This window comes from Dunckerocampus dactyliophorus, chromosome 1, assembly GCF_027744805.1.
Source record: "Dunckerocampus dactyliophorus isolate RoL2022-P2 chromosome 1, RoL_Ddac_1.1, whole genome shotgun sequence".
In the NCBI taxonomy this organism is placed as follows: Eukaryota; Metazoa; Chordata; class Actinopteri; order Syngnathiformes; family Syngnathidae; genus Dunckerocampus; species Dunckerocampus dactyliophorus.
In genome coordinates, this window is record NC_072819.1 from 46,857,602 (window position 1) to 46,883,963 (window position 26,362).

Consider the following 26,362-nt stretch of genomic DNA (forward strand, 5'->3'; position numbering starts at 1 on the left):
CACAGGGAAGCTGGAAGATGGCCACTGTTGCAGCGCAGCCTCAGTGAGTTGTCAGTTTAATTGCTGAACTTCCCCGCAGGGTTCCGTTTGGAATAATGACCAGTCGGATAGCCATTATTCTTTTGCTGTGCAAATTACGGCATTCTGGGAAATGATTAAACAGTACGTTTCTTGTGCAACTTTTGTTACATTTAAGGTCAATTTATTTTCAGATCCAAGAAGAAATATTTATCATGCAAGCAAATTAACCGATGACCACTGTCTACAGCAGTGGTCGCCAACGGTTTTTCTTCTGGGAGCTTTTTTTATGTAATGAAAATGGCCAAGGGCTACTCAATTTATGTTCATAGCTTATTTCAACCCAAACAAACCGAATATGCTTGTTTTAACAGAACATTAACAAAATATTAGTATCCACAACTCATTTTGTATTTTCGAATGCATTTCTTTCTGGTGTTCTCACATTATTAACTGAAAACCAGAATGAAAAGCAGGCTTGCAGGCACCTCATGTGGTTGTGGGGGGGCTACCTGGTGTCCACTGGCACCACGTTGGTGACCCCTGGTCTACAGTGACAACATGCTTTTCAGTATCAATTAAAGCGCATCCTGCTGGCATCTCATTGATTGCTCTTAGTGCACCATTTCAGCCAATGCACTTGAGGAGGAAACCTAAAATGCTTGTGTATGAGGGAAAATGTCGCAATCCGCCATACTGCCAAGTGTGTGCTGTATAGTTGCAAAAACGTGGGCAAAATTTGGGAGCACGCAGACGCGCCGTAGCACGTGCAGGAGGAACTTTGGCTTCGTTCGGGCTGCATGGGGCTACGGATTCACCTCCTGTACGGGTGACGCGCTTGCCCTTGCGCACAATACCGCACTGACTCCCTGAGCATGCACGTGATAAGTGCGCCATCCGTGCTTACCCGGCACTTCCAAAGTTGAACTGTCCAATGAGCATGCAGAACTCACATAGACCGCACCGAGTAAGCACACGCTCCGCACTGATTTATGCAGTAAAGCCAAGCTGGCGGACGAGTGCCAACATTTCATCTCCAAGATGCCCAAGACACAGAAGAAGGGGTCAGCTCAAAAGGTAGCGGATGTGGCCAGAGAGGCCCAACGCAAACGGGCCGCGGAAGATGAGAGAGCCAGAGAAGAAGAGGCGAGGAGTGAAGAAGAGTCAGATGGTGACGCTATAGAGTCCGAGCATGAGGAGGGTGCTGCCGGAGGTGCGCTGCCACTTGAAGCTGCTCTCGCAGCATCGGAACCCGGAGTCCCTGCGGTGGAATGGGTGGCATCTTGAGGCAGCAGGGACTTCTGGGGAACCTCGGAAGGTGGTCCTATACATTTATATATAGTATATACCGTCCCACCCCTTTCCTGACATCAGACGGAAATAATTCCGTTCATCGTACTTGCACGCACTTACAACATGCGAGTGAGTAAGGACACCGTACGTGAGCAGCACGTGTAAATACGGCTTTCCGTACGATAACGTGTCAATCGCACAGAGATCATACGTTGCAAGCGCGTTGTAAGCACGTACAACTCACTGACCACGTGCGCAACGTACGATGCACGCAAGCGCTCACGGCTTCTACGTGCTTACACCATGTGCACGGTCGCGCATGGTGTAAGCACGCTGCTCTTGCCACTCCCTCCACACGTTTTCAGAAAAACGTGGCGGCCGTGGCCTCCCCAAAAAACGTATGCACGGTGGGTTGTGATAACACAATTCTGTGCACACAGACCCAACTGGCAGTGAAAAACAGAATGTTGCGTTCCACGTTTGCCCTTCCTGTTCTCTTTGCTTTTCTTTGTTTTACAACTACGTTTTTTTCATGGTGCATTTTTTCAGTTAAGTTGCTGCACACCATCGCCTTTTGTGTCTTTTATTGGCTTTGTTGTGTTTTGTGCGCCTCTCATTCAAGAGACTATAATTGTTTTCTGGGTTCCAGACCTGCACAGCACATAACACAGAAACTTGACGCTTGAACTCACCATGTCGATGGATGACACGGGCCCAATGCTGTTGACATATATGCCCACATCGACGACTGTCGGCTTCACTGAAAGAGTCAAAAGGGTCAAAGGGTGAATGAAAATTGCCAAAAAAAATAAATAAATAAGAAAATTATCAACTGCATATAATATTAGCAAAATATGCTACATGTGACATTACTACGTGTTTGATACAGTGGTGTGACAAAGTGTTTGCCCCCTTCCTGATTTCTTATTTTTTTTCATGTTTGTCACACTTAAATGTTTCAGATCATCAAGCAAATTTAAATGACAACACAACTGAACACAAAATGCAGTTTTTAAATGAAACTTTTTATTATTAAGGGAGGGAAAAAAAACAAAACCTACATGGGCCACCCTTAGCAGCAAAGGTTTGCAGTCAAGCGTTTGCGATAACTTGCAATGAGTCTCTTACAGCGCTCTATAGGAATTTTGTCCCACTCATCTTTGCAGAATTGTTGTAATTCAGCCACATTGGAGGGTTTTCCAGCACGACCTTTTTAAGGTCATGCCACAGCATCTCAATAGGATTCAGGTTAGGACTTGGACTAGGCCACTCCAAAGTCTTCATTGTGTTTTTCTTCAGCCATTCAGAGGTGGACTTGCTGGTGTGTTTTGGATCATTGTCCTGCTGCAGAACCCAAGTTGGTTTCAGCTTGAGGTCACAAACAGATGGCTGAACATTCTCCTTCAAGATCTTTTGGTAGACAGGAAAATTCATGGTTCCATTTATCACAGCAAGTCTTTCAGGTCCTGAGGCAGCAAAACAGCCCCAGACCATCACACTACCACCACCATATTTTACTGTTGGTGTGATGTTCTTTTTCTGAAACGTGGTGTTACTTTTACACCAGATGTAATGGGACACACACCTTCCAAAAAGTTCAACCTTTGTTTCGTCAGACCACAGAGTATTTTCCCAAAGGTCTTGGGGATCATCAAGATGTTTTCTGGCGAAACTGAGATGAGCCTTAATGTTCTTTTTGTTCAGCAGTGGTTTTCGTCTTGGAACTCTGCCATGCAGGCTGTTTTCGAAACTGTGACATTTTCGCCCAGTGTCTTTCTTATGGTGGAGTCATGAACACTGACCTTAACTGAGGCAAGTGAGGCCTGCAGTTCTTTGGATGTTGTTGTGGGGTCTTTTGTGACCTCTTGGATGAGTCGTCGTTGCTCTCTTGGGGTCATTTTCGTTGGCCGGCCACTCCTGGGAAGGTTCACCACTGTTCCATGTTTTCGCCATTTGTGGATAATTGCTCTCACTGTGGTTCGCTGGCGTCCCAAAGCTTTAGAAATTGCTTTATAAGCTTTTCCAAACTGATGGATCTCATTTACTTTCTTTCTCATTTGTTCCTGAATTTCTGAATTCCTGAATCTCGTCATGATGTCTAGCTTTTGAGGATGTTTACGTCTACTTCACTTTGTCAGGCAGGTCCTGTTTAAGTGATTTCTTGATTGAGACCAGGGGTGGCAGTAATCAGGCTCTGGTGTAGCTGGAGAAATTGAACTCAGGTGTGATAAACCACATAAGTTATGTTTTAATGGGGGGGGGCAATACTTTTTAAACTCTTGGCCATGTCGGTTTGAATTTTTTTCTCCCTTAATAATAAAATGTTTTCCTTAAAAACTGCATTTTGTGTTCAGTTTTGTTGTCACTCAGTAATATTTAAATTTTCTTGATGATCTGAAACATTTAAGTGTGACAAACATGCAAAAATGTCGGAAATCAGGAAGGGGGAAAATACTTTTTTATGCCACTGTACATGCGTATGAACCTGCACTGCAGTCTTACTAAAACATCTGAACTATTAAATGTCTGAACGCTAATAACGTGGTTATCCTTATTGTCGCGTTAAACAAGAAAAAGGTATATATGAGGAATATAACGTACAGTGTTCCGGCGTTTATCGCAGGAGATAGGTACCCAAAATAGCCCGCAATAAGTATTATTATTATTATTATTGTTATTATTATTATTGTTATATATGTTTTGAGGCTGTAAAAAGTCTCACCATACACTTTATACACTTTTCTCAGACAGGCATGGACATTTTCTCACATTTCTATCTTGTTTAAACACTCTCAAAAAAGTTCAAACCTTCGTTTGAAATTTAATGATCAACCTTGAGGTTGGACACAAGAAATTATTAAGTGAGTCATTCCTCTGACCTTGCCTCTTTGCCCTAGCGTCATTCATTCCGCTCTACTGTAGCGTTCTTGTATCCTTGTTAAAACATATTGCTCCTGTCGTATTTTCCTCCTCCTTGTCCTCCTCCTCGAACTGAAGATTCATTTATTCCGTAATGGCGTCCTACAGCTACAACTTCTACCTCCCTTCAGCATATCCACAAGTCCAGCTTTTTGTGCTATGGTGCCGTTTGGGTGCGACCGCAGGTGTCTTTGGCGGCGCAGAACATTTCGTCGACATCTTGGGTGTTGTCGGGGTAAAACTTGCAAACAAACAGCGCTTCTGAGTCACATTGCTAGCAATCAAACATTTATGTAAATTTGGCAAGCCGAACGCATTCTGTACTGCACAGGAAGGCATGGAGGAGATTAATTGACAATGGTCTACGGTCCCTTAGCCGGGACGCAGAACACAATGCATGGCTTCTCCCTGAGCCCATCAGGACACAGGCACAACGCGTGGGACGCAGAACACAATCCATGTTCATACGGCGTAAAAAAATCACTAAAAAGAATTCTGTGAAACAGCGAGTCCGCAAGGGGACTAGCGAGGGAACACTGTACACCTGAGGAAATAGCAGTCTTGCAACATGCTAATATGACACCTACGCATGTGAGCATTTGGATCCGCCCTTCAAAGCCATGTTTTTATAGTCTGCATCTTTTGTATCGGAATAAACATATTGCCTGATACTGAGCAGGAGCAAATGATAGTGCAAGCAGATAAAAAGAACCAACAGTATTTTAAAGACTCAAGGATACTTTGACACTGCAGTGGAATCAATTAAGAAAACCAAACAGCTTGCATGAAACCTAATGCTGTGAGTTGTCCCATGAAAGAACTTTTTAATTAATCCATGACCCATATTATATTCATTTCACCTGTTAGTCATGCTGCAATAATTTGTTGAGTTTTGTAATATGCTAAATTATGTGAGACCTGACACATCCAGTCATTTGCAAGCACTGGGATTTAATTCTGCAGCCCAACTGAATCCAGGGACACACGGTTGTGTTGATGTGTGCGGATCAGTGCGTTGTGTCCCAGAGGACCTGCTGTGCTGGGCCACTGATGCACACAGTTGGGTTGGTGGAGGTCTGCTGGGAGGCGTTGGTTCCGTTCCAGCAATGTGTCACGCTCCACCAGCTGTCCAATTAGGGACAACAATTCTCTTGCTAAAAGAACTGTCCACCTCTCCGTTTTAGTCACGCCCACAAATGTCTTTTTTTTGTAATATGTACAAGTCCGGTGGTAAAAACAGTCATGTCTTCTGCTCTGGAAGAGGCTTTGGCCCCACGGGACACAGCTTTGTTTAAAACCTATAACCAAAAACAACTAAATTTAGCCAAAGTGTGCAAAAACATGTCTTCAAATGACAGTAAACAGTAAACTGAGCTTGTTTGCAGACCACAGTCACGTTAAATGGGGAATATTGTGAAGAATATATGATTTGAAACAGTCCGCATGCATTAACAGTGTGATTGTGACTGGGCTCCACATTACACAAGATGCTGTTGCTTCAGAGCAACAGGTAGCTAACTTTCGGCAATAAAAGGGAATGGATGTGGATGTCAACAACATCGATGCATGCATTCCAACACCACACCTGTCATCTTTAGGCATGGGCCAGCTACCGGTTTCAAGGTATTCCACGGTATGAAAAAGTCACTGTTTCAAAACCACTAAAAACACTATAAAACTGAGCTTCATTGTGTTGAAACCACAGGCATGTGCTGTGTTGCCATACTCGGGCACAGGCTTTAGCACTGAATGGCGCCATTGTCGCCGGTGTCGGTCGACATATTACTCATGTGGAGGGTCACCAAATGTGGAGATGTGATTGAGCAGGAGGCAGGAGTGGAGGATAATTGGTACAAATCATTTACTCTCCACTGAACAACAAGTAACAACCACGTAACAACGTCTCAGTTGCTAACAACAATCACATGACCCGGAAGCTGAAGTCTGTGGAAAAGTGTGACCTGCTACTATGAAAAAATAATGTAGCTTTACGAGTTTTAAAAAAAAAGATTTATGCTGGCACCTTCTTGGTCACTTTTTAACTAAGAAATGATCTATTGTGTTGTGACTTGAGTTGCAGGATTAGCCACAGTGGACTACATTGACAACTGCATTTGATGTATTTAGTATTTATTTAGAAAGAATTCAGCTATTTTTTGTTATTTATTTTAAATATGTTCCACAAGTGAGGGAAGGAGCGACAGGCAGATTGGTGCGGCGTCTGCAGTGATGCGGACTCTGCATCGGTCCGTTGTGGCAAAGAGGGAGCTGAGCCGAAAGGCTCTCAATTTACCGGTCCATCTACGTTCCTACGCTCACCTATGGTCATGAGCTTTGGGTAGTGACTGGAAGGACAATGCGGGTACAAGAATGAGTTTTAAGGCTGAAACCCAATTCTACCCCTTGTCTTGCCCCTTATCCCTGGGTTTTGCGCGTTCACGAGAATCAAGTGGTGTGCTGTGGTAAGTGCTATGGGGTATACACCCCTTGAAAACAAGTGTGGTAGGCTACCACACTTGAAATGAAGGAGAAGGCGGAGCTACACTGAGAAGACGAAAGCGCGAAGATCGAAAGAAACATATAAATGTAAGCAATTACGAGTTTCACAGTAACGTCTCTCTTTTTTTACTATATATTCCATCATTTGCTACTCCACGTAAATAGCCATGATTTGAATTGTTGGTAAACATTGTCTAATCATTTCTGAAATGCAGTAGATTGCAGTGAAGTTAGATATCGCTGCTAGCCGGCTAGTTATAACTAGCGAAAACAAAAAACAAAAACCTATGAATCGAGAGCCAGATGCGGTCCCTACCGCTGTGTTATAATATATGGTTTAAAAATGACTTTTTTTTGTCTTTTAAAAAAAGATATTTAAAAATAACACATATTAAAGCTAGAATTTAACACGGTGAAACCGTCAAATCGTGATATTTTTGCCAGAGGTTATCATACCATCAGAATCTCATACCGGCCCATGCCGAGTCATCATCACGAAGTTCACCAACAAAAAAACAAGGTGCCACTGGTGATGAAGACGACCAAGCTACATCAATGGGCATCTGACAAAACGCAATTTTATTCCTTGTCGTCCAGTGTCTCCACCTATTCTAATTTATTTATATTTATTTTCTCCTATATTACCACTTTTATTCGTGTTATTTGTAACATTTTTATTGTCTTCCTTTTCCATAACATCACACCAGCTACACACTCTTATTATTTTGACTCCTATTTGCTTCTTGCTATATTTTTTCAATTTGTTTTCTTTCAATGTTGTTTTTGGCATCCATTTTGTTTTTAGTCTTAGTCTTAGTTTTTTGTTTTTTGGGGTTTTAATCCCGTTTTAGTCATTTCTATACATGATAGTTTTAGTCCAGAGTTAGTCGCCAAAAAGTAAAAAAAACATAACACTAAAAACGTTTTAGTCTAGTTTAGTCTAGTTTTAATATAAAAAATATAATTGATGTCAATAAGAATTGGAAATTGGATGAAGAGGGACACAAGTGTTCTGTCTGTAAACAAAGTACACCTGTAAAAGTCACTAACATTTTCGTCCAGTCTCGTCTTGTCAACGAAAACTCACACAAGACTGGTCACCTTTTAGTCATCAAAGAGTCATGTTTAGCTAGTCACCGCCTCGTTTTCGTCATGAAATAATTCGTCAGCAAAATAATTTCGCAATTGTCGTCGCTGAGGAAAATAACACTGCTTTCTTTTGACACGAGAAGTGAAGAAAATATAAATGACAAAAAATACTGTAAGTGTCAATATGAAAAGATATGGTGTGAAAGAATTATCCGTAATAGACATGGAGGGGGGTGGGCGGGATTAAATAAGACCCGCTTTTTCCTACTGCTTTCCAGACATGTTGAACTGTGCAAACGCAACCTCGTGATGGAATTTGCAAAGCATGTCTGAAACAGATAAACCACACCAGGTAAGCGTGCAACGATCGATCTGCGCCGATTTCCTTAATTTGGGGGAATCGACGATCGACGAACTTATCCACCGATCTTATCTGCCTCCACAAAGGTCTGAAAGTCAGCCACTGTCACAGACAGCTGGCAGTTAGCTAAGGCTAAAGCTAAAGCTAGCTGGAGCAAAGACCCAGGCAGCGGCCCGCTGTTAGCGCTTGTGAGCAGTGAAAAGGGCAAAGCTACTACAAGCAAAATTATGGATTCCATGGCATTGCACAGCAAAAAGAGGTAATGACGCAACTGCACGATAATAGACGTCACTGTCACTGCCGTTTGAAGCCATAAAAACGGCCACAAGGTGGCAGAAGTGCGTTTGATTAAAGCTCGGCATGGATCATTTGCATGTATTAACACACTCGACAGCAAGGAGGAAGTGGAAGAGCATGGAGGTGTGTCGCGTGAAGAAGGTTACGCAAACTTTATTTTCTGAAGAAAGATAAAAGTTGTTAGGTTCCATGTTTATATAGCCATAGCAGACAATATTCTGTGTGCCTTGAAAAATCAGTCCAAATCGTCTAAAATGGCCGGTACTGACGGGGTTGCCTTTTGAAAAATGGCTGGGATTGACTGAGTTAAAAAATAAAATGACATTGGCCAGAATGGGAACTGGAAGGTGAGGCTTTTTAAAGATTGGTGCACCGCTAATACCATAACACACTGGAAGCTGCTTGGATGCAATGAACTGAAGGAGCGCTACAGTGCACATCAGAGGTGGGAGACATGTATTCTAACACCCCGTTGCACAATAACGCAAATTCACTTCACATTATTCTCAATACGAAAACAGGCTTTCCTGGTGGCGCCCTGCAGGCCTCTGCCAAACTCTTTAACCTTCTTTTGAACACAATTATTGGCCATCATGCCCCCATTCAGGCTCATAATCAAATCTCTACTGTCCATTTGGGGAAATCTGCCAGTCAAAGGCTCATGGGACAATACATTGACGTCCTTTTCATATTCTTGAATCATACACGAAACACATTTATTACTCTAGCCAGAAGCCACCTGAATATCATTCTGCATCATTTCCGGTACTTTTACAAAGTGATGTATAAGAAAAGCTATAGACAGGGTCTAAATGATGTCTCTTTGGAGAGCTTCTTTAGTTTCTCTTTCATCTGGGCAAAAGAGACAACTTTTAAGCGAGAAGGAAGCGCAAACACGAAGCTGCGTGGATCAAACCATTTCCACTAATGGGAGAAACAGATCCTTTGAGGCCAGGTGGATTCATCTCCATCCTCTTCATGTTTCACATCCTCCTCCTAATCTTGCATTTCAACGGAAAAAAAAGGCCCCTTCTGTATTACGCCTCGATTAAGAAAGAGCTTTCATGACAGCTCGGCCCGTGACAAATGCATTACACATCGTCAGCCTCTGCAAACACAAACACATTGACGGATGGCAGCTGACCACACGGCTCCCCTTCTGGGAGAGCTGCAGGTATCAGCAATCCAGATGCTACCATCAAGGTCTTCAAAGTCTGTCGTCACCCTTTGGAATTGTTCTTCACATTCTACTGTACTGTAGTACTGTGCTGGTTTGTTCAACTATTTACATTAGATAGTTTGTTCACAAAGCCAAAACACACACTACCTTTCTTTGAGCCAATCACGAGCTATCCGTGAACTCACAACGAGATTGTCAACCCATTGGAAATCGCAGGAAGTCATTACTCAATAACAGTCTGACTCACGGTGTCATCTTACAAGTAACGATAAACTCATCACACAGCAACTTAACACTCAAAATGTAGCTAAGAAGTATACAATAAAAGTATCAATACAAGTTTAAAATGAGAAAAACAACAATTTTAACGTTTTCCCATAATGCATGTTATCCTAGCAAAGTGTTTCATTGGTTAGTTGGCGCTGCAATGACGCCAGCCTCCCTTTGGGCTCCTGTGGCTCCCTCTGGTGGACAGAGGCAGCATTGCAGCGCCTCGGCAGCCATCTATCCATCCATCCATCCATTTTCTATGTCGCTTGTCATCCAATAAAATGCTTTTCTGGGACAAAAGGCATTATGGGAAAACGTTAAAATTGTTGGGTTTTTTATTTTAAACTTGTATTGGTACTTGTATATTTCTTAGCTACATTTTGAATGTTAAGTTGCTGTGCGATGATTTTAGTGTTTTAGTGACACCTTGAGTCAGACTGTTATTTTGAGTAATGACATCCTGCGATTTCCATCGGGTTGACAATAGGGATGAACGAGTACACCACTATCTATATCGGTATCTGTATGTGTTCACCCATCTAAATTATATGCATCCGTATCTGTACTCGGAGTGGGTGTGATTCAACCGGATATAGGTGGGGCTTAAATCGGTACATTATTTTAAGTCTGAAATTGGTCATAAGTTGCCATATTTATTGTTTATTAGTCAGCTATATGTGTACTGTGTATGTGTGAAAGTGATCTGTAAGACTTTATTATTATTTTTTTTATTCTTTATTATTATTTTTTACTGATCTGTGTGACACAAGCAGATGGAAAAAAAAAAAAACGTAATGAAAGTTGACCAAGTAACTTTAGAGCTGAGCTGAGGAAAACCTAAAAAACTCCATCCAGAGTAGAGGCGGTGACCAATGCGACACAAGCCGTTTTTAACTCTGTCCTGTCAAATGCACCGTGTACGGAACGACTACCGACTAACTTTAAATATCATACAAACCGAAATAAAACGAAATAGAGAACGTGAGCTGGAGTCAAGCCAAGCAAGCAGAGGGTCACTGTCTGTATTGCGTTTGTGTGTCAAAGAGTGAGAGGCATGGCTCCTCTCTCTGGCTGTAGGGAGTCAGTCTACGGAGGGGCGGTCGCTCTGTGTGACTGGCCAATCACAGAGCGTGATGAGTGAATATATAAGTAATTAACCAATGAGGATTTTCCTTCATCACAATTCCGGATAATGACGAGCTGTACTCGTTTCATGCTCGTACTCGGCAAAAATGTATTATCCCTAGTTGACAAGCTCGTCGTGAGCTTTCTCATTGCTCATGATTGGCTTCTGTCAAATAATAAACTCTCTGGTCCTCATAGACTCGTGCGCGCCACAACATGCCATTTTATGACATGTACATGTGTGGCTTATATATGTATAAAAAGGCAGCATGATCACAAAATGGAGATACAGGAGCCTGCTTAAAAAAATGAAATTTCTCATGGACACAAATCATTCAATAATTCAGTCTTTCGAGCCGCACAGGAGCCAAGTGGTTAGCAAATCAAACCAACCAATGACACAAATCAAACTTGTTGAAATCAAACCCAGGTCCTTCCATTCCTCTTGAACAATGATGAGAATATGTTTTCAAAATACAACTTAGGCTGTGTTCACACTGCAGGTCAATTCAGATTTGTTTGCTCACATGTGACCTGTATCTGATTTTTTCATGTCAGTGTGAACAATAAAATTGTGATTTTTTTTTCAAAGGCCACACAGGCCTCTTTCGTATTTGGCTAGAAATTTGATAAGTATCCAATACTATTGCAGTACGGATGTTTGGGTCAAGTATATCTGACTTATATGGCATCAGCAGGCGACAAACCTCACAATTCGTCGCCAAAATAGACAGACTCGAAGGAAAATGGCGGACGAAGGAGCAGAAAACAGTCAGTGGCAAATAAAAGATGTTGTGGAACTGATTGAAGTCACGACTCACGTCAATGTCCCACCACTCCTGGCTCCCACTCCTCGCCCACGCGCTCGGTGGAACAGATATCTCAGTATGTTCCCTACAAACTGCCAAAGACAAAAATCTTGCCCTGTGAAATGTTGAATCCGGTTTGCACAAAATCCTTGAATTCGCCACAACAGACACAGAAGTGTGGTCTGCAGAAGAAATGGACCTCCTATCGTCATTAAACTTGTCCGCTGAGTTAATCAGAACAAAAGTCGAATTTGTATATTTTGAATTGTACCTTTTGTTGTACATGTGAGGAGTTTAATCAGAGCAGCTGGACTAGCTTGATTTTCTTTAAGATGTTTCGCCTTTCATCCAGGTCCAAGTCCAGATGCTGTCATACAACTCCTCAGATAAACCATGTACAGAAAACCTTTACAACACACTTTTTTTTCAAATTATTTTTGAATTTGTGGATAAAAATGTATATTGTTCCTGAGCGGTAAGACGGCGGGCTTGCAACACGCTAGCACGTAAGCGCCCTCTGCGAACTTGTTGCAAACGGGCCCTTTAAATACAATCTATTTAAGAAGTTTTAGTTGAAATTGTACGTGATTTAGGTCGCCCCTGTCACTGAGCGGCAACGTGGGTTGAGAACCACTGACTTAACGAATGTATTGCCAACGACTACATAAAAAGATTGAATTTGAACTGAAAAATCTGAATTGGGCACCACACCCTGCAGTGTGAACATAGTCTGATTGTAGGTGATTTGGAAAGGTTGAGAAGATCTATAAAACGCTCACAGTCAAAGTATCGCAGCAAAAAACAAGCCACTACAAAAACATTCTGTTGGGGTTAATGTCAAATTTTAAAATGGAAGCCATTTGGGACGACCAGGACTCTACTAGACATGAACTGCCTGGGAAAAACTCAGCAATTGGAGGAGAAGAGATAGAAAGAGAAGTGACCAAGAATGTGACCATGTTTTTTAGATTACTTTTTGTCCTGTAAACATTTCCATTTGGATTATTCTAGTGGGACCAATACAGTCTCACAGTCCAAGTCCATCGAGCCATTAAAGTTACATTTGTGGTTCAGAGTTCAAGTGAGCAACGGAGGAGAGTAGTCGGTGTACTCTATAATCCATTGCTTTGCATTCTGTTGCACAAGCACAGCCACGGTGGATGTGCATCATCTCATGCGTGACCTCTCAACTCCCTTGTTAGTATGTGAAGAAGCCCTTCAGCCCCCATTGCCTCACATTTGCCAGGCATTAAAAAAATGAGCTGCTGCTTCTGCCAACAGTCAGGCATTCAGATAGATTTTATGCAAATTAAAAAGTTAAGATATCATGGTGAATGTTACCGTAATATGCAACGCTTGAATCATTCGCTGGGAATCCACAAAGTTGATTGAGAGTTGACCCCAAATAGTGCGAGCCCTTTTCTAGATAAGCGGGTCCTACTCAACCAGCAGTTAAACAAGGACACAGAGTAGGTTATGATTCTGATCTACCCCAGTGGATAACAGCATAATACATATCTGATTACCAATTGGCTCAGCCCTTAGTGCCCTTGTTGGGAAAAAGATCTTAAACAAGTCTGGGAGCATTTACATCACAACTGGCTTGGGTTTGAGGAGGTTGGGGTGGGGTTAAGCGGTAGGGCACGAGGAGGTTGGGAGATGGGGGAACCAAACACACGTACCCATGCATGGACACGCGCACATGCATGGTGTCAAATGTTACGTTAGCTAACGTGATCCAGGCAGAATAAACGTCCACCATGTTAACAACTTACAGTGGCAGACGAACACGGACTCTGGCCAACTAGCAAAAACCCTGGAGTGCAAGTCCAGGCTCTTGTGGTGGCCAATCACACGGTAGCAAAAAATCAGCTGAGCTAAACGATGAACTTGTGGGACTTGTCTAAAGGGAAACAGGCTTCCACTTGAGTAGCCATTTTCCACTTGGTCCTATCTCCTCTTTATATAGCGTAACCTTGTTTTTGGACGGTAAAAACTACAAGGGACCAAAGCTGCCTTTTGGAAAAGCGCGGGGGGCATGTCCCTTCTGTCCTCCTCCTCCCAAATTACGTCTGCGCCTGCCGATATTTCCAATCTGCACCATATTTGTGCTGTCATGTTCTCTGCTGAAACGATGCCACAAGTGAGTCCCTGCCAGCTGCTCTGTTAGCTGCGACAAGCTGCATCGGGCTGCAACACGTCGTCAAAGTATGTCCACTCCTCAAAAGTAGTGGCAAATTACAAACTACATTTCTCATAAGCCGGAAGACTGGAGGACGAGGAATAGTTACGCACCGCGCAAGCGAGAGGAGGAGGAGACCAGAAGCCATGCTAGCCGCTAAGCTAGCTTGAAGGTAAAGTAGCAAAACAACAGCAGAATAAGTGCTAAGTACACTTTAACAGAAGTCTAGCTGGAACCGTACCCCGCCTCTCGCCCGACTTCAGCTGGGATAAGCTCCAGCCTTTCCGCGACCCTAGTGAGGATAAGCGGCATACAAAATGGATGGACGGATGAATTGAGATTGAGTTGAGAGAGCGAATAATACAATAACTACACAGAGCGGCGACGCTGTGTGAGCTTGAAAACCAGAAGTCACGCAATACGTTGCCGCAAACATCAGCAGCCAAAGGAGGCGCCTTTGTAACCTGTTTTGAAACGGTGCTATATGCCAAAGAATATATCACAATGCAGGGTTTCCCCTAGGATTTTCTGAAGCTGCGGTGGTGGGCTGCATGGGACTTCCGCCGCTCTGTCGTGCCGCTGCTATATTATTCACTCATTATGTTCATTAGCTTATTTACTTAACGCTTTTCAACAACCGGCAGAACATGAGCAGAGAACAATTGCAAAACTGTTCATTTAGTGAAAAGGAGATGTGATCTATTTGTGTTTTATTTGACTGCCAACATTTAATTCGCACTTTATTTACAAAGCTGATAACTATGGCCGAGAGGCAGTGACAGGCGAAATGTGTAAACAAAGATGCCACAAAGTCAAATAAGATTGAAACGTCAGCGATCACACATGCTGACTTCGCCTCTGACAATCTGCCGTCAATTCTCACGATAGTAAGGCACAAAGTGAACATCGACACAAGACGGCCGATGCGTGCTTTATCTGGTCAGACACCCGCAAGTGTCACAAGTCACTAGAACCCACACAAACACAAAAAAAATGACAGTAAGTAAACACACATGGGGCAACTACTACTACTGTGGGGAATAATAAACAACAACTACGTTAACGCTAAACACATAACTTTAGCAACTGCTGCAAGGCATGCTGGGAAGCCGGAGGCGCTCCCATCGACTGTGTAAGAGGAAGGTCTCTGGCAGCAAGGAGTAAGCAAGAGAAGCCTATGTTCTGAAGAACGGTTCATGTTATCAACTGTTATTAATAAACATTGAGAAAATGTGATGACTTGAATACTTGATGCCTCACCCAGACTCTACCTCCAGCGGCCCCCAGGTAAGTTGAGTTTGAGCCTCCTGACTTAGATGATAGTCGATTAGCAATGCTAATATTAGCTGGAATGAAGAACCGTTAAAGGTCAAAAGGCAAGCTACGCTGATTACATCAATGCCTCACAGCAAAGCTACCTCCCTTTGTCATCTGTTATGAAGCTGCTTAATGGGCTTTCAAGCCAAATGAGCGTCTATGAAATAATATCCCAATGTCAGCCCAGTGTTGGTAATCACAACAAGGCTGAATTCTGCTTCTGTCCTTGGAGATTTAAGATTGAGTCTGTCAGTACACAAATTGCAGTACGCTTGCAACTTGACTGATGTCGGTGACTCTTTCACTCAGACAGGCAGAGTGTAAAAACTCTAGAAACACAATATGATTCGAAGGACTGGGGCTATTTAAAAAAAAAAATCACTGAAAAACAGTTTAATTGACATCGATTGCATGCATTTGCGAGATAATGGATTTATTTGCTTAACATTTGAGATAAATGCCAAGGCGCACTTTAGCTTGCATCATGCCACGATTCCCCGAAAACCAATAAAACAGAACGATAGAGGTTTTACCTACTAATTCGAATGTGTTTTCATTTGATTGAATCTCAACATGAATAAGGACTGTGTGGGAAAACAAGGCGGACAAGGTATGTGTTTGACGATGCAAGTTGTTGGGAGCTGGGAGATAAATTATCTGCAATCACCTAACTTCTGGGAAACTGCTGTTTACCTTATGCAAAAACCAGCAGCATACATCAGACCGGCTCAGCAAAAATAGTCATTATAGCCTTAACTATAGCCTTCATCTTTTCATACAATTATTAACAGCTTAATTAAACACTGGGGGCTCCAGAGTGGCCTAGTGGTTAGCATGTTGGCCACAAAGTCAGGAGATCGGGAAGATCTGGGTTCGAAGCTCCGTATGTGCATGGGCATCTTTGGGGTTTGCATGTTCTCCCCGTGCTTGCGTGGGTTTTCTCCGGGTACTCTGGTTTCCTCCCACATTCCAAAAACATGCATGTTAAGTGAACTGGAGACTCTAAATTATCCATAGGTATGAATGTGAGTATCAGTGTGAATGTGAGAGATGAATCCATGCCATTGTCTCCAGCAGGCTGAACTACTGTAACTACTGTACTCTCTTAACAAGCAGTAAAACAGCTGCAGTGCATCCAGAATGCTGCTGCTCGAGTCCTGACTAGCAACCAGGAAATATGACCATACAGGTATTAGTCCAGTACTCACATCTCTGCACTGGCTTCCTGTCGCTCAGAGAACAGACTTTAAAACAGCTCTGCTTGTGTAAAAGTGTTTTCATGGTCTTGCGCCAAGGTACATCTCCGACTTGTTACAGCCACATAAACCACCTCAGGCTCTTAGAAGCTCAGGGAGGGGTCTCCTGTGGGTGCCCAGAGTCAGGACTAAACACGGTGAGGCTGCGTTTCAGTTTTATGCTGCCAAAATCTGGAACAGTCTTCCAGAAGATGTGCGACAAACACCAACTTTGGCAATGTTCAAATCCAGGATGAAAACACTTCTATTCAACTATGCATTTGACAACTGAAAGTATTTTATCATTTATGCCTATATACAGGTTGGGATAGGCTCCAGCATACCCGCAACCCTAGTGAGGATAAGCGGCATAGAAAAAGAATGGATGGATGGATGGATGGATGGATGGATGGATGGATGGATTTACACACTGATACGCAGAGCGACAGCTTGCTTTTGTGGAATCCACAAACTTAGAGGTGGAAAGTCTACCAATCTTAAAAAATAGACACAATTTTGACCCTCAACATATTTACATTATTTTTCATAAAACACAGATGCAGACTCCACACACGATGTATAGGCAGTGTGTATCAGCTGATGCAGTGCCAGACTGTATTCAGCTCCCACCCCTCAAAGAAATATAACGGGTCTGTGAAGGGAAGGTTTAATGAGAGCAGGGCAAAAGAAAGGTCTCGCTGCTTATGAATTGCTGCCAGGCAAACGTGCTGCCGACAAGGAGCAATCACTGAGCCAAATATGGGCCGGTGCCTTGGGCGCACAATGAATAGGATGTTTGATATATTTACCCTCATTTCAATTAGCAAAGAATACAAATAGAGGTGGTGCAACAAGCTCTTCCTGAGACATCATTGGCATATCATATGGCTGGCATGAGGACCGGGCATGTCCAGCACTGAATACAAATATAAAACCACAAACCACAAATGAAAAGCATGAATTGAATGCAGCATTAACAGCAAATATGAGATGAAAGGAAAAGGGGGAAAATACAGTATAGTAGTCTATCTGTTCAGTGTGGGAGAACGTTACATGATGTGTTCAAAGACCGTGGAACAAAGTGGGACAAGTGACCGCTCGGGTTAAACATGCACAAACCAGGGTATTTCTAACTATGCATTATTTTTTTAACCAAATAATGGCCAAATGATAACCCTTTACATAAAATCTGATTGTAGTTATTTACAAATTATTTTTAAGTGGGTTTTTCTTTTTTTTTTTAATCATTTTTTTAAATCAATTAATCATTGAAAGTTCCCCACGACCTGGTGGTTGGGGAGTATGGACCCCCAACTCCAAAGTATGATATGCTTTTTTTACATATCTAAAAATACTGTAAGAATGCCACATTTATAGAATTGACTTCTTTATTTTCTAATGTAAGATTAATGTAATGCAATTAATGTAACAAATCTAACTGTTGAATCATGCTGAATCCAATTGTATCGTTTGCACACTGAATCGAATCATTTTTGAATCGTATCTTAACCTCTAGATGCGTATCGAATCGTCTATCGCAAAGAGATTTACCTCCCTAATTATTATTAGGGCTGTCAAATGATTATAAATTTTAATCACATTAATCACGGTTTATAAGTTAATGAATCATGACTAATCACAATTAGCAACTATGTCTGAAGTATGCCCATTTTGACTGTATTTAATGAACAGAAAGATAAATGGGGATTATATATATTTGTATGTACTAACAGCTCCAAATGAACTGAATACGTCAGTCAAGATACCGCACAAGTATAAAAATCTATTTGTCTAACACTCATCTCTTTAATAGTAGCAGAACATTTGAATCACACTTTAAACCATGTTATTATGATCAGTGAGGGGTTGCGTTCAAAGACATCACGTAATTTAGGGTACATTTACTTGTTTTCAGTGTGCTTTCCAGCATACTTGAATGTAGCAAATTGTACATCTGAATGAAGAGCTACGAAGTGAGGGATAAGAATATCCACTTTGTGTTTTTCTTTTTCTTCCTGTTTCTTTATACACAGACACACACACACACACACACACACGCACTATAAAGCCGTTTTTGTGATATTCGGAGTGTCCCTAAATGCATCTCGCGTTCTTGTAATGACAATGATGACAGAGAGGCGTGTTTGCTTTGGTGCGCATGCGTTAATTACACAAAAAAATGTAACGTAATGAATGAAATAAATGAGTTACCGCCCTTAACGGGTTATTTATGACAGCCCTGCTTATTATAGATAAAAACTTCTATCTGTGGTTAATTAGGAGTTAACTGTGAACCAAATGTGATGAATCGAGATTAAATACTTTCATCGATTGACAGCCCTAAAACATCCGTTCGCCTGCATCTTGTATTTCAGTGTGCATTTCCTTCTCGTGCAGGAGTCTCCCAACTTTCATCGCACGTTCAACTACTTTGACAAAAAAAAGGGGAGGTGAGCTATTTGTGTTGTAGTTATAAGAATTACAGTTCGGGCTGGTTGCCCCTGAATCTTGATTCATCAGTTTTTCCAGTGATTCCCTCAGTCCATTGTGAGTGCCCTTCCGACCTCACAAATGTTGTTCTGCACGAAAGGCCAAAAAAAAAAAAAATCCAGTCTTTCAAGAAGAGTGGAAGTTGTTATAGCTACAAAGCGGGCGCCGACTTGATATTTTCTTCCATTTTTTTATTTCCCGTAGGTGTACCAATACTTATGTCAATATTGTCCACCTAACTTGTGAGTGCCTTTGCAGGAAAAGGCACAGCATGCCTGTAGCCAGTGTGGAAAAAGGTGGCTGAACTACCGCTGCTCTGGCTAAAGTGGGCATGCAGGGGACTGGGGGCCAAATAGAAATCAATTAAGTGGTTAGCGCTCACAGGAGGTGGGGAGAAATGTGTCAGGCTTCATTCAGTGCTAGCCTGGTCTTATCAACACCTAATGCACTCCACTTTGGGAGCAGTCTCGGCCTTGAGGCGTTACATGATTACTCTGCCCATTCCTTTGTGCTTTCTCATTAGCACAGGAATGCTGAAGGAGTTAAAGTTAGAAAAGGTTTTCTGAAGCTTCACAACCTTTTTTCGGAAGCAAACTGAAAAAAAAATTCGAAAGGCTAAAATAATTGGAATATTTCTCTTAGCAAAAAGGCGTCTGCTTGCCTCGCCGTGTCAGACTGAGCCTGAATTTGTTTGCAATTGCACATGCAGGTCTGTGTGTTTATCGTGATAAAATGCAAGCATTTATGAAACAGGATGCTCGAGTGAAAACCTTTGATTGCGGATAATAATGGCATGTTTTCTTTCAACAACTTTTTCTGGCGTCATTGGAGAGTTTTCTGGTATTTGGGGACTTAAAAGTCAAAACACGTATTGATTTGATCTTCTGTTCTTACTGTTCCACCCGGGTGGATGACAGGGACGGAAACGTAAATGTTTCTTAATCTTCATTAAATTACGACTCATTAAACTCAAGCCTCATTCGGACTCGGTCACTTACCTGTCAGTGTGTCAGAACGTGTGATGGAAGAAGGCTGGAGGCAAGTCTGGATGTAATTATTCCCCTGTCTAAACTTTGAGAGGCGCTGGCCGCGATAAAATATTTCAATTATTTTATTTTGATGAAGTGGTGGCCAATTTTAAATGAACAAAGCAAGAACCAAGTTTATTTGTAGTTCAAAACTTAAGGTGTTTTTACTCACTTCACATCATAACAGAAAGGAGAAAGAGGATCAGCCCCTCAAAGCTGCGGCACTTGTTTTTTTTTTTTAATGCCGATCTTCAGTCAAGACACAGCTGTTACCTGGTTGCTGCTTTTTCTTTTTGGTTTGCTCATTTTCATTTGTGTTTTCTTGTGTGAGTGTTGTTGATGTTGTGTTGTTTGATTGTAAATAGTTAGAAATGTTCATGCAGAGATTTGACCTTGTCTGTTGAGATGGGTCTTTGTTTTTGTATTTTGAAATATATTATTATTATATGTTTTTTGTAGCTTTTCATTGAGGATTTAAATAAATTCATTTGAATAGTAAACATTTGATATCTTTTTTTTTTCATTAGTAATTCCATCCATCCATTTTCTATGCCGCTTGTCCTCATTAGGGTTGCGGGGATATGCTGGAGCCTATCCCAGCTGACTTCAGGCGAGAGGCGGGGTAGACCCTAGACTGGTTGCCAGCCAATCACAGACATTCGTAATTCATTTTACACAATACACATGATTTGGTAAAAAAAATTATCTGAGGATCCACTTGGGAGCCGAAAGAGGTGGCTCTTTTTAGTGAGCCGGGCCAAAAGAATTAGCCGGAATTTCCATCACTTGTCACGATGCGCTTCAGTCGCTTTATTAACAACCAGAGAACACATACAGTATGAAGTCAACATTCACACAGGAGCTGCTGTCGGCCACAACTGAGGCCAGGTGCTCGCACTCTCCACACTGCTAACACCCTGCTAAACACAGGCAACTCTAGCTAGCTGACGTCACACACGTCACTTCCCAGGCCCCCGCCCCTTAAAGGCGCAGACAACAAGTTACAGATGTTACACTACATATCACATCTTCGGAAAGCCGTATATTTGTTTTAATTCTTTTAGCCATTTTAATACTTCAAAATGTATAACTTAGGCAAACAATATATACAATTTGCTTAAATATTCATTTTTTTACCCGTAATAGGCCATATTCAACCATGAAACAGCGATCTTTAATTATTCATTTTTGTAAAAGAGTGAGAGTGTGACGGCCAAACGGTGATGTAGCGAGGGACAACTGTAATCCGTTCCAGTTTTATAGCTTTATGTAAAGAAAACACTTCAAAGTGCATATAAATGATTTTTTGGTTAACGTCAAAACTGTACGCCACAATTTTGCCTCAGTTTGCGTGCATTCTCTGGTTAGTGCACAATATGGCGTGCCAATTGTCGTGTTGTTAAAATACCACGTGAGTCTATCTGTATTTTTAATATATATTTTTTATATCGGAAAACTTGTTTTAGCATCCTATTAGCAACCCGGAAGTTACGTCGCCAGTCTATGATGTCATCAGTGGTTAACACAAAACACGTCCTTTTTGTTTTATAATCATTGTTTTACATGTTTAAAACAATTCTACATGAATATAAATGACGAATGAAAGAGATGAATTGAAAACTACTGTTCCCAAAGACACCTCACGGACACCATCTTCCTGTTTTGTCATGAGTTATTTACTGAATTCAATTATGCTTGAGGTGAGAAAAAACACTGAATTCAAGAAACAATTCATGTCAAAACAGGAAGGAGGTGCTGGTTGATCTCGCTGCCACATTGTGTCTTTGGGGACAGCACATCAGGAATTACATTTTCAATTAAGCTATTAATTTATTAATTGTTTTCTGCGTGATTGTTGACAAAGATGGCGTGGTGGCAGCGAGATCCACTCGGACGCCACCTTCGTGTTTCGTTACGAGTTATTTCTCGAATTCAAAAGTGTTTCTCACCTCCTTTATCAAAATGCTGACACTTGCAACTTTCGTTGGCTCCGTTACAGCTTATTTTGCAGCCGTGATCAAAAGGAAAACACAGACTTGCGGCATAACTGTATTAGTTATAAGGAACTACGGCGTCAGCCGCTGATGACATCACTCACGGGGGCGATGGAGCTGACTTCCGGTTCCTGTTTCCATTCATTAGCAAGCTACTAGGCTGCTAACAAGCACGTTTTGCAATAAAAATACATTAAGAACACAGTTGGACTCATGCCGTGTATTAATAACACGACAATACATGTGCTGCTATATTGTACGCTAACTGGAAAATGTACACAAACCAAAGCAACAGTTTAATATAAATTTTCAATGTTACCGAAAAACATGGTAACCGGCGCGTACGCTAACCGAGGTCCCACTGCATCAAGAACTGACAACAAGCTGCAAGCGGCATTGATCAGTGCATGAAATGCATGTACACCATTGTATGCATGTGCAGGGATACGGTATATGCATATGTTTGAGTGTTTCCCAGCAAGAACCAAAATCTCCCCTTCATTTAATGAAACATCACAAGACAGCTCAGTGGTGAACTGCCCCCTCATCTGAGCGAGCGTTGTCGATCTATCCGTCTGATCCCTGTCTGAGAAAAGTGAGGGAAGAAGGCCATGGATTGGTGATAATTAACATAACAGACTTGCATAAACAGAGCCTTGGGGATTCAAGCAGCGGACAACCCAGCTTTAGTCAATCAAAATTGATTGTTTATTGATTGTTTTACTGAAGAACTCCATTTCCTCAAATATGACTAACGTTTCATTTAAAACGAGCAGTAAGTAAGTTGAAGAAAGCTACTAAGAACTGCCCACATCTCTCAACAGTAACATTAGCGTCTGTGCTAGCACTAGTGGTCCATCGGTATCATGGTCCACTACAGTAGGTCAATCAGTAGGAGAAGATGCTTCTAATCACATTCCATTTCCGGACAGATAAGTCTGGAAATGTTCATTAAAATTTAATTTGAACTACCACTTGAGGCCACCAAACTGCTTAGAAGTGAGCTCATTTGAGTTTTTAAATTCGTTTAGGTGACACACTCGCAACGAAGTCCAAGAACACACTGCCATCGTGTTATTTGGTACCTGGCTTTTCTCTTCTCCTCTTACCTAAGCTAATTAACTACAGGTAAGTTCTAGTTCATCTTAATTTTCACATTTTTTATTGTATTTATCCATTTATTGTATTGAGCTGGAGCCTAGAGTACCCTATTTGATTTTAGGCGAGAGACGAGGTACACCCGGGACAGGTGACCAACAATCAGAGGGTACTGTGAGGCTGACATGCAAACCACCAATCCACTGTGCACGTGAAATTATATTACAGCAGTACCTTGGTTTCCATACACTCTGGATTTTGTAGGAAATTATTGCCACAAATATGTCTGTGTTTTCGTACAGCCAAAAAGCACACATAACAAACTAGCCTTGTTGCCTGCGTATCATTTTACAGTTGAGACACTATCGACAAATTCTGGCCACGCAATTCTTCAATTATCTTTATCTGAACGATGAGCAACTCTGTATCTGTCTCCTTTGTCCGTCCTGTAAACACTGTGCGCACTGCACTGATAAAGTGTACAAGCAGACTGCGTAATCCTGACTTTCATACGATATTTAACAGACGATATACGAGTTACAGGCCCGCTTCGCATCAGTTTGGAAGGCCTGCATCACCAACTGCATGAGACCATCCCCTCACGCTGTGAAAACTCTTGCACACCCTTCACCCACTTACCTGCACACCTGGCCTCCTCCTCTTCCTCCTCACTCTCCCTTTCCTCTAATCCCCTGCCTGCACTGAAGAGCTTTGAAGAGGATGTGCGTTCAGCTCTTTGAGAGACAAAAGATCAAAAGGCTCCACGACCTGATGGTGTGCCCCCCTCCTGCCTGAGAGTCTGAGCTGACCAACTGACCCCCATCTTCACCTGGGTCTTCAACCGTTCACTGGAGCTGTGTGCAGTGCCCTCCTGCTTCAAAGGCTCCATCATCATCCCAGGCCACGTCCACACGGAATGTTCATGGGATTGGCGGAGTGAAAAAATGTCACATCCACACTGTGCCGGATTGGCAAATAGTAGGGCTGGGCGATACATCAATATTTTGTAAATATCGATATTCACTTTAAGCACGCTATCAAAACCAACCATATCGTTGATATTGATGTAGACTGGCTTTGTGCTGTATCTCCCTCATCTCTGCATGCAGGAGGTGGGAGGAGCAGCTTCAGTCGAAGCGACAGCAAAGAATAAGCGGTATCTCAGTAATGTGGAGGTACTTCCAATTCAGAGCATAAAAACATCTTTTTCACCACCTTAAAACTTGGCACAAACTCCAATACGAGGAATGTGTGAAGCTGCACGCTGTCTGCCGCGCTCCTGTTGCGTTCCTCATGAAAGGAACAGCAAAGCGGTGTGCTATTATAAAGAGGTGTGCTATCACATTGCTAAGATATGGTCCCCGTTGCAACAGTGAAAAAAAACGGCTTTAAAAACCTGCTGAAAACGATGGACTCGCAATGTCCAGCGAGCATCGCACTCACAATTAAGCTGCTAAGCCTGATGCACTTGACAGGTTGGTGTCCCTGGCACAAAATAAGGACACACTTGTGTCTTCTAAAAATGTTTGCCTAAAAAAATACTACTGTTCAATTGAAAGTATTTTTGAGTTGCTGACATTTTAAAATTTCCTCTTAAACCACCAGAAGGACATCACAGGCTCCCTGCTGGACCCCTGCAGTTTGCCTACAGGGCAAACAGGTCACTGGATAATGCAGTCAACATGGGACTACACTACATCCTGTACTACCTCAACTCTCCAGGGACCAAAGATCCTGTTTGTGGACTTCAGATCGGCGTTCAACACCATCATCCCTGAGATCCTCCACCAGAAGCTCTCCCAGCTCACTGTGCTAGCCTCCACCTGTCAGTGAACCAGCTTCCTGACTGACAGGAGTCAGCAGCACTCGGACCACCAGCACCAGTGTGTTCTCTCTCCACTGCTCTTCTCCCTCTATACCAATGACTGCACCTCATGGAACCCTTCTGTGAAACTCCTGAAGTTTGCAGACGACACAACAGTCATCGGTCTCATCCAGGACTGCGAGGAGTCTGCATAAAGATGGGAGGTGGACCAGCTAGTCCTCTGGTGTATTGAACCCGTTCAAGAGCTGAACCAAACTCAAATCTCTCGGGACTTGCAGTGGTCCTCCCGCATAGACTGTACGTAAAAAGGCCCAGCAGAGTTTGTACTTCCTGTGACAACTCAAGAAGTTCAATCTGCCCGAGGTGCTGCTGATCTAGTTCTATAGTCTGTTCTGTGCACTTCCATCATGTCTGGTTTGGATCTGCAACCAAAAAGGACAGGAACAGACTACAAAGGACTATCAGATCTGCAGAAAAAATAATTGGAGCCGACCTTCCCTCCATATGTGACCTGTATCGATCCAGGGCCCGGAAGCGGGCAGGGAACTGCATTGCAGACCCCTCACATCCCGGACACAAACTGTTCAAACTCCTCCCCTCAGGTAGGTGCAACAGAGCACTGTACGCCAAAACAATCAGCCACAGAGACAGTTTCTTACCCCAGGCCGTCACTCCGATAAACACTCACTTGAACACGTCAGTGCTATCGCCCCTTCTCCCCCCAAATAAAACAACTTAAATGTAAATCCTGCTTTTTTTAATGTAGATAATGTCCCGTTCTATTAATCACACGCCCACTTGAATTGCACTGTCATTATATTATTATCCCTTTGGCACATCTTAATCTTACTTTTCAATTATTTATTGATTTCTTAAGTTCCTGTGTATACTGTACGTACAGCGAGAGCTAATTTGACCGGAGTCAAATTCCTTGCGAGTAAAGCTGATTCCGAGTCTGATATTTGTGGGTGTCTGGAACGGATTAATTGGAATTGCATCATTTCTTACGGGAAAAATGGATTCGGTTTACGTACATGGTTTTTGTTGGACCTTTTGGAACAGATTAATCTGAATCATACATACCTTTATGATTTATTTTGTAGTGTGGAATGTTACAAAAAGGCTTGATCTAGTGATATTACTCAAACAGGGAACAATAGTCTGCAACAGTAGGTATGAGAAAACTCACCCATTTACTTCTTTATGCATGTGGGGTATCGTTTTATCCACATTGTAGTGTCAGCTAGACATACTGTAGTAAAGCGAGGTTTGAAGTCTTCAGTGAAGCATTTAAACCCGACTTTACTCACCACTGACAGGGGCTCGCTCTTTT

The 26,362-nt window shown here is 42.3% G+C and overlaps 1 protein-coding gene across 3 annotated transcripts in view; it reads right to left on the reverse strand.

The window, feature by feature from the left end:
* Positions 1-26,362, reverse strand: part of LOC129190337 (gamma-aminobutyric acid receptor subunit gamma-3-like) — a 93,832-nt gene that overhangs the window by 56,215 nt on the left and 11,255 nt on the right. For 2 of the 3 annotated variants that reach the window (XM_054792938.1, XM_054792947.1), the window contains exon 3: positions 2,004-2,071. The exons of the other annotated variant lie outside the window; for it this stretch is intronic. In XM_054792938.1, the coding sequence (XP_054648913.1) occupies positions 2,004-2,071 (68 nt within the window). The remainder of the gene's footprint in view (positions 1-2,003; positions 2,072-26,362) is intronic. 3 annotated transcript variants of the gene reach the window in all.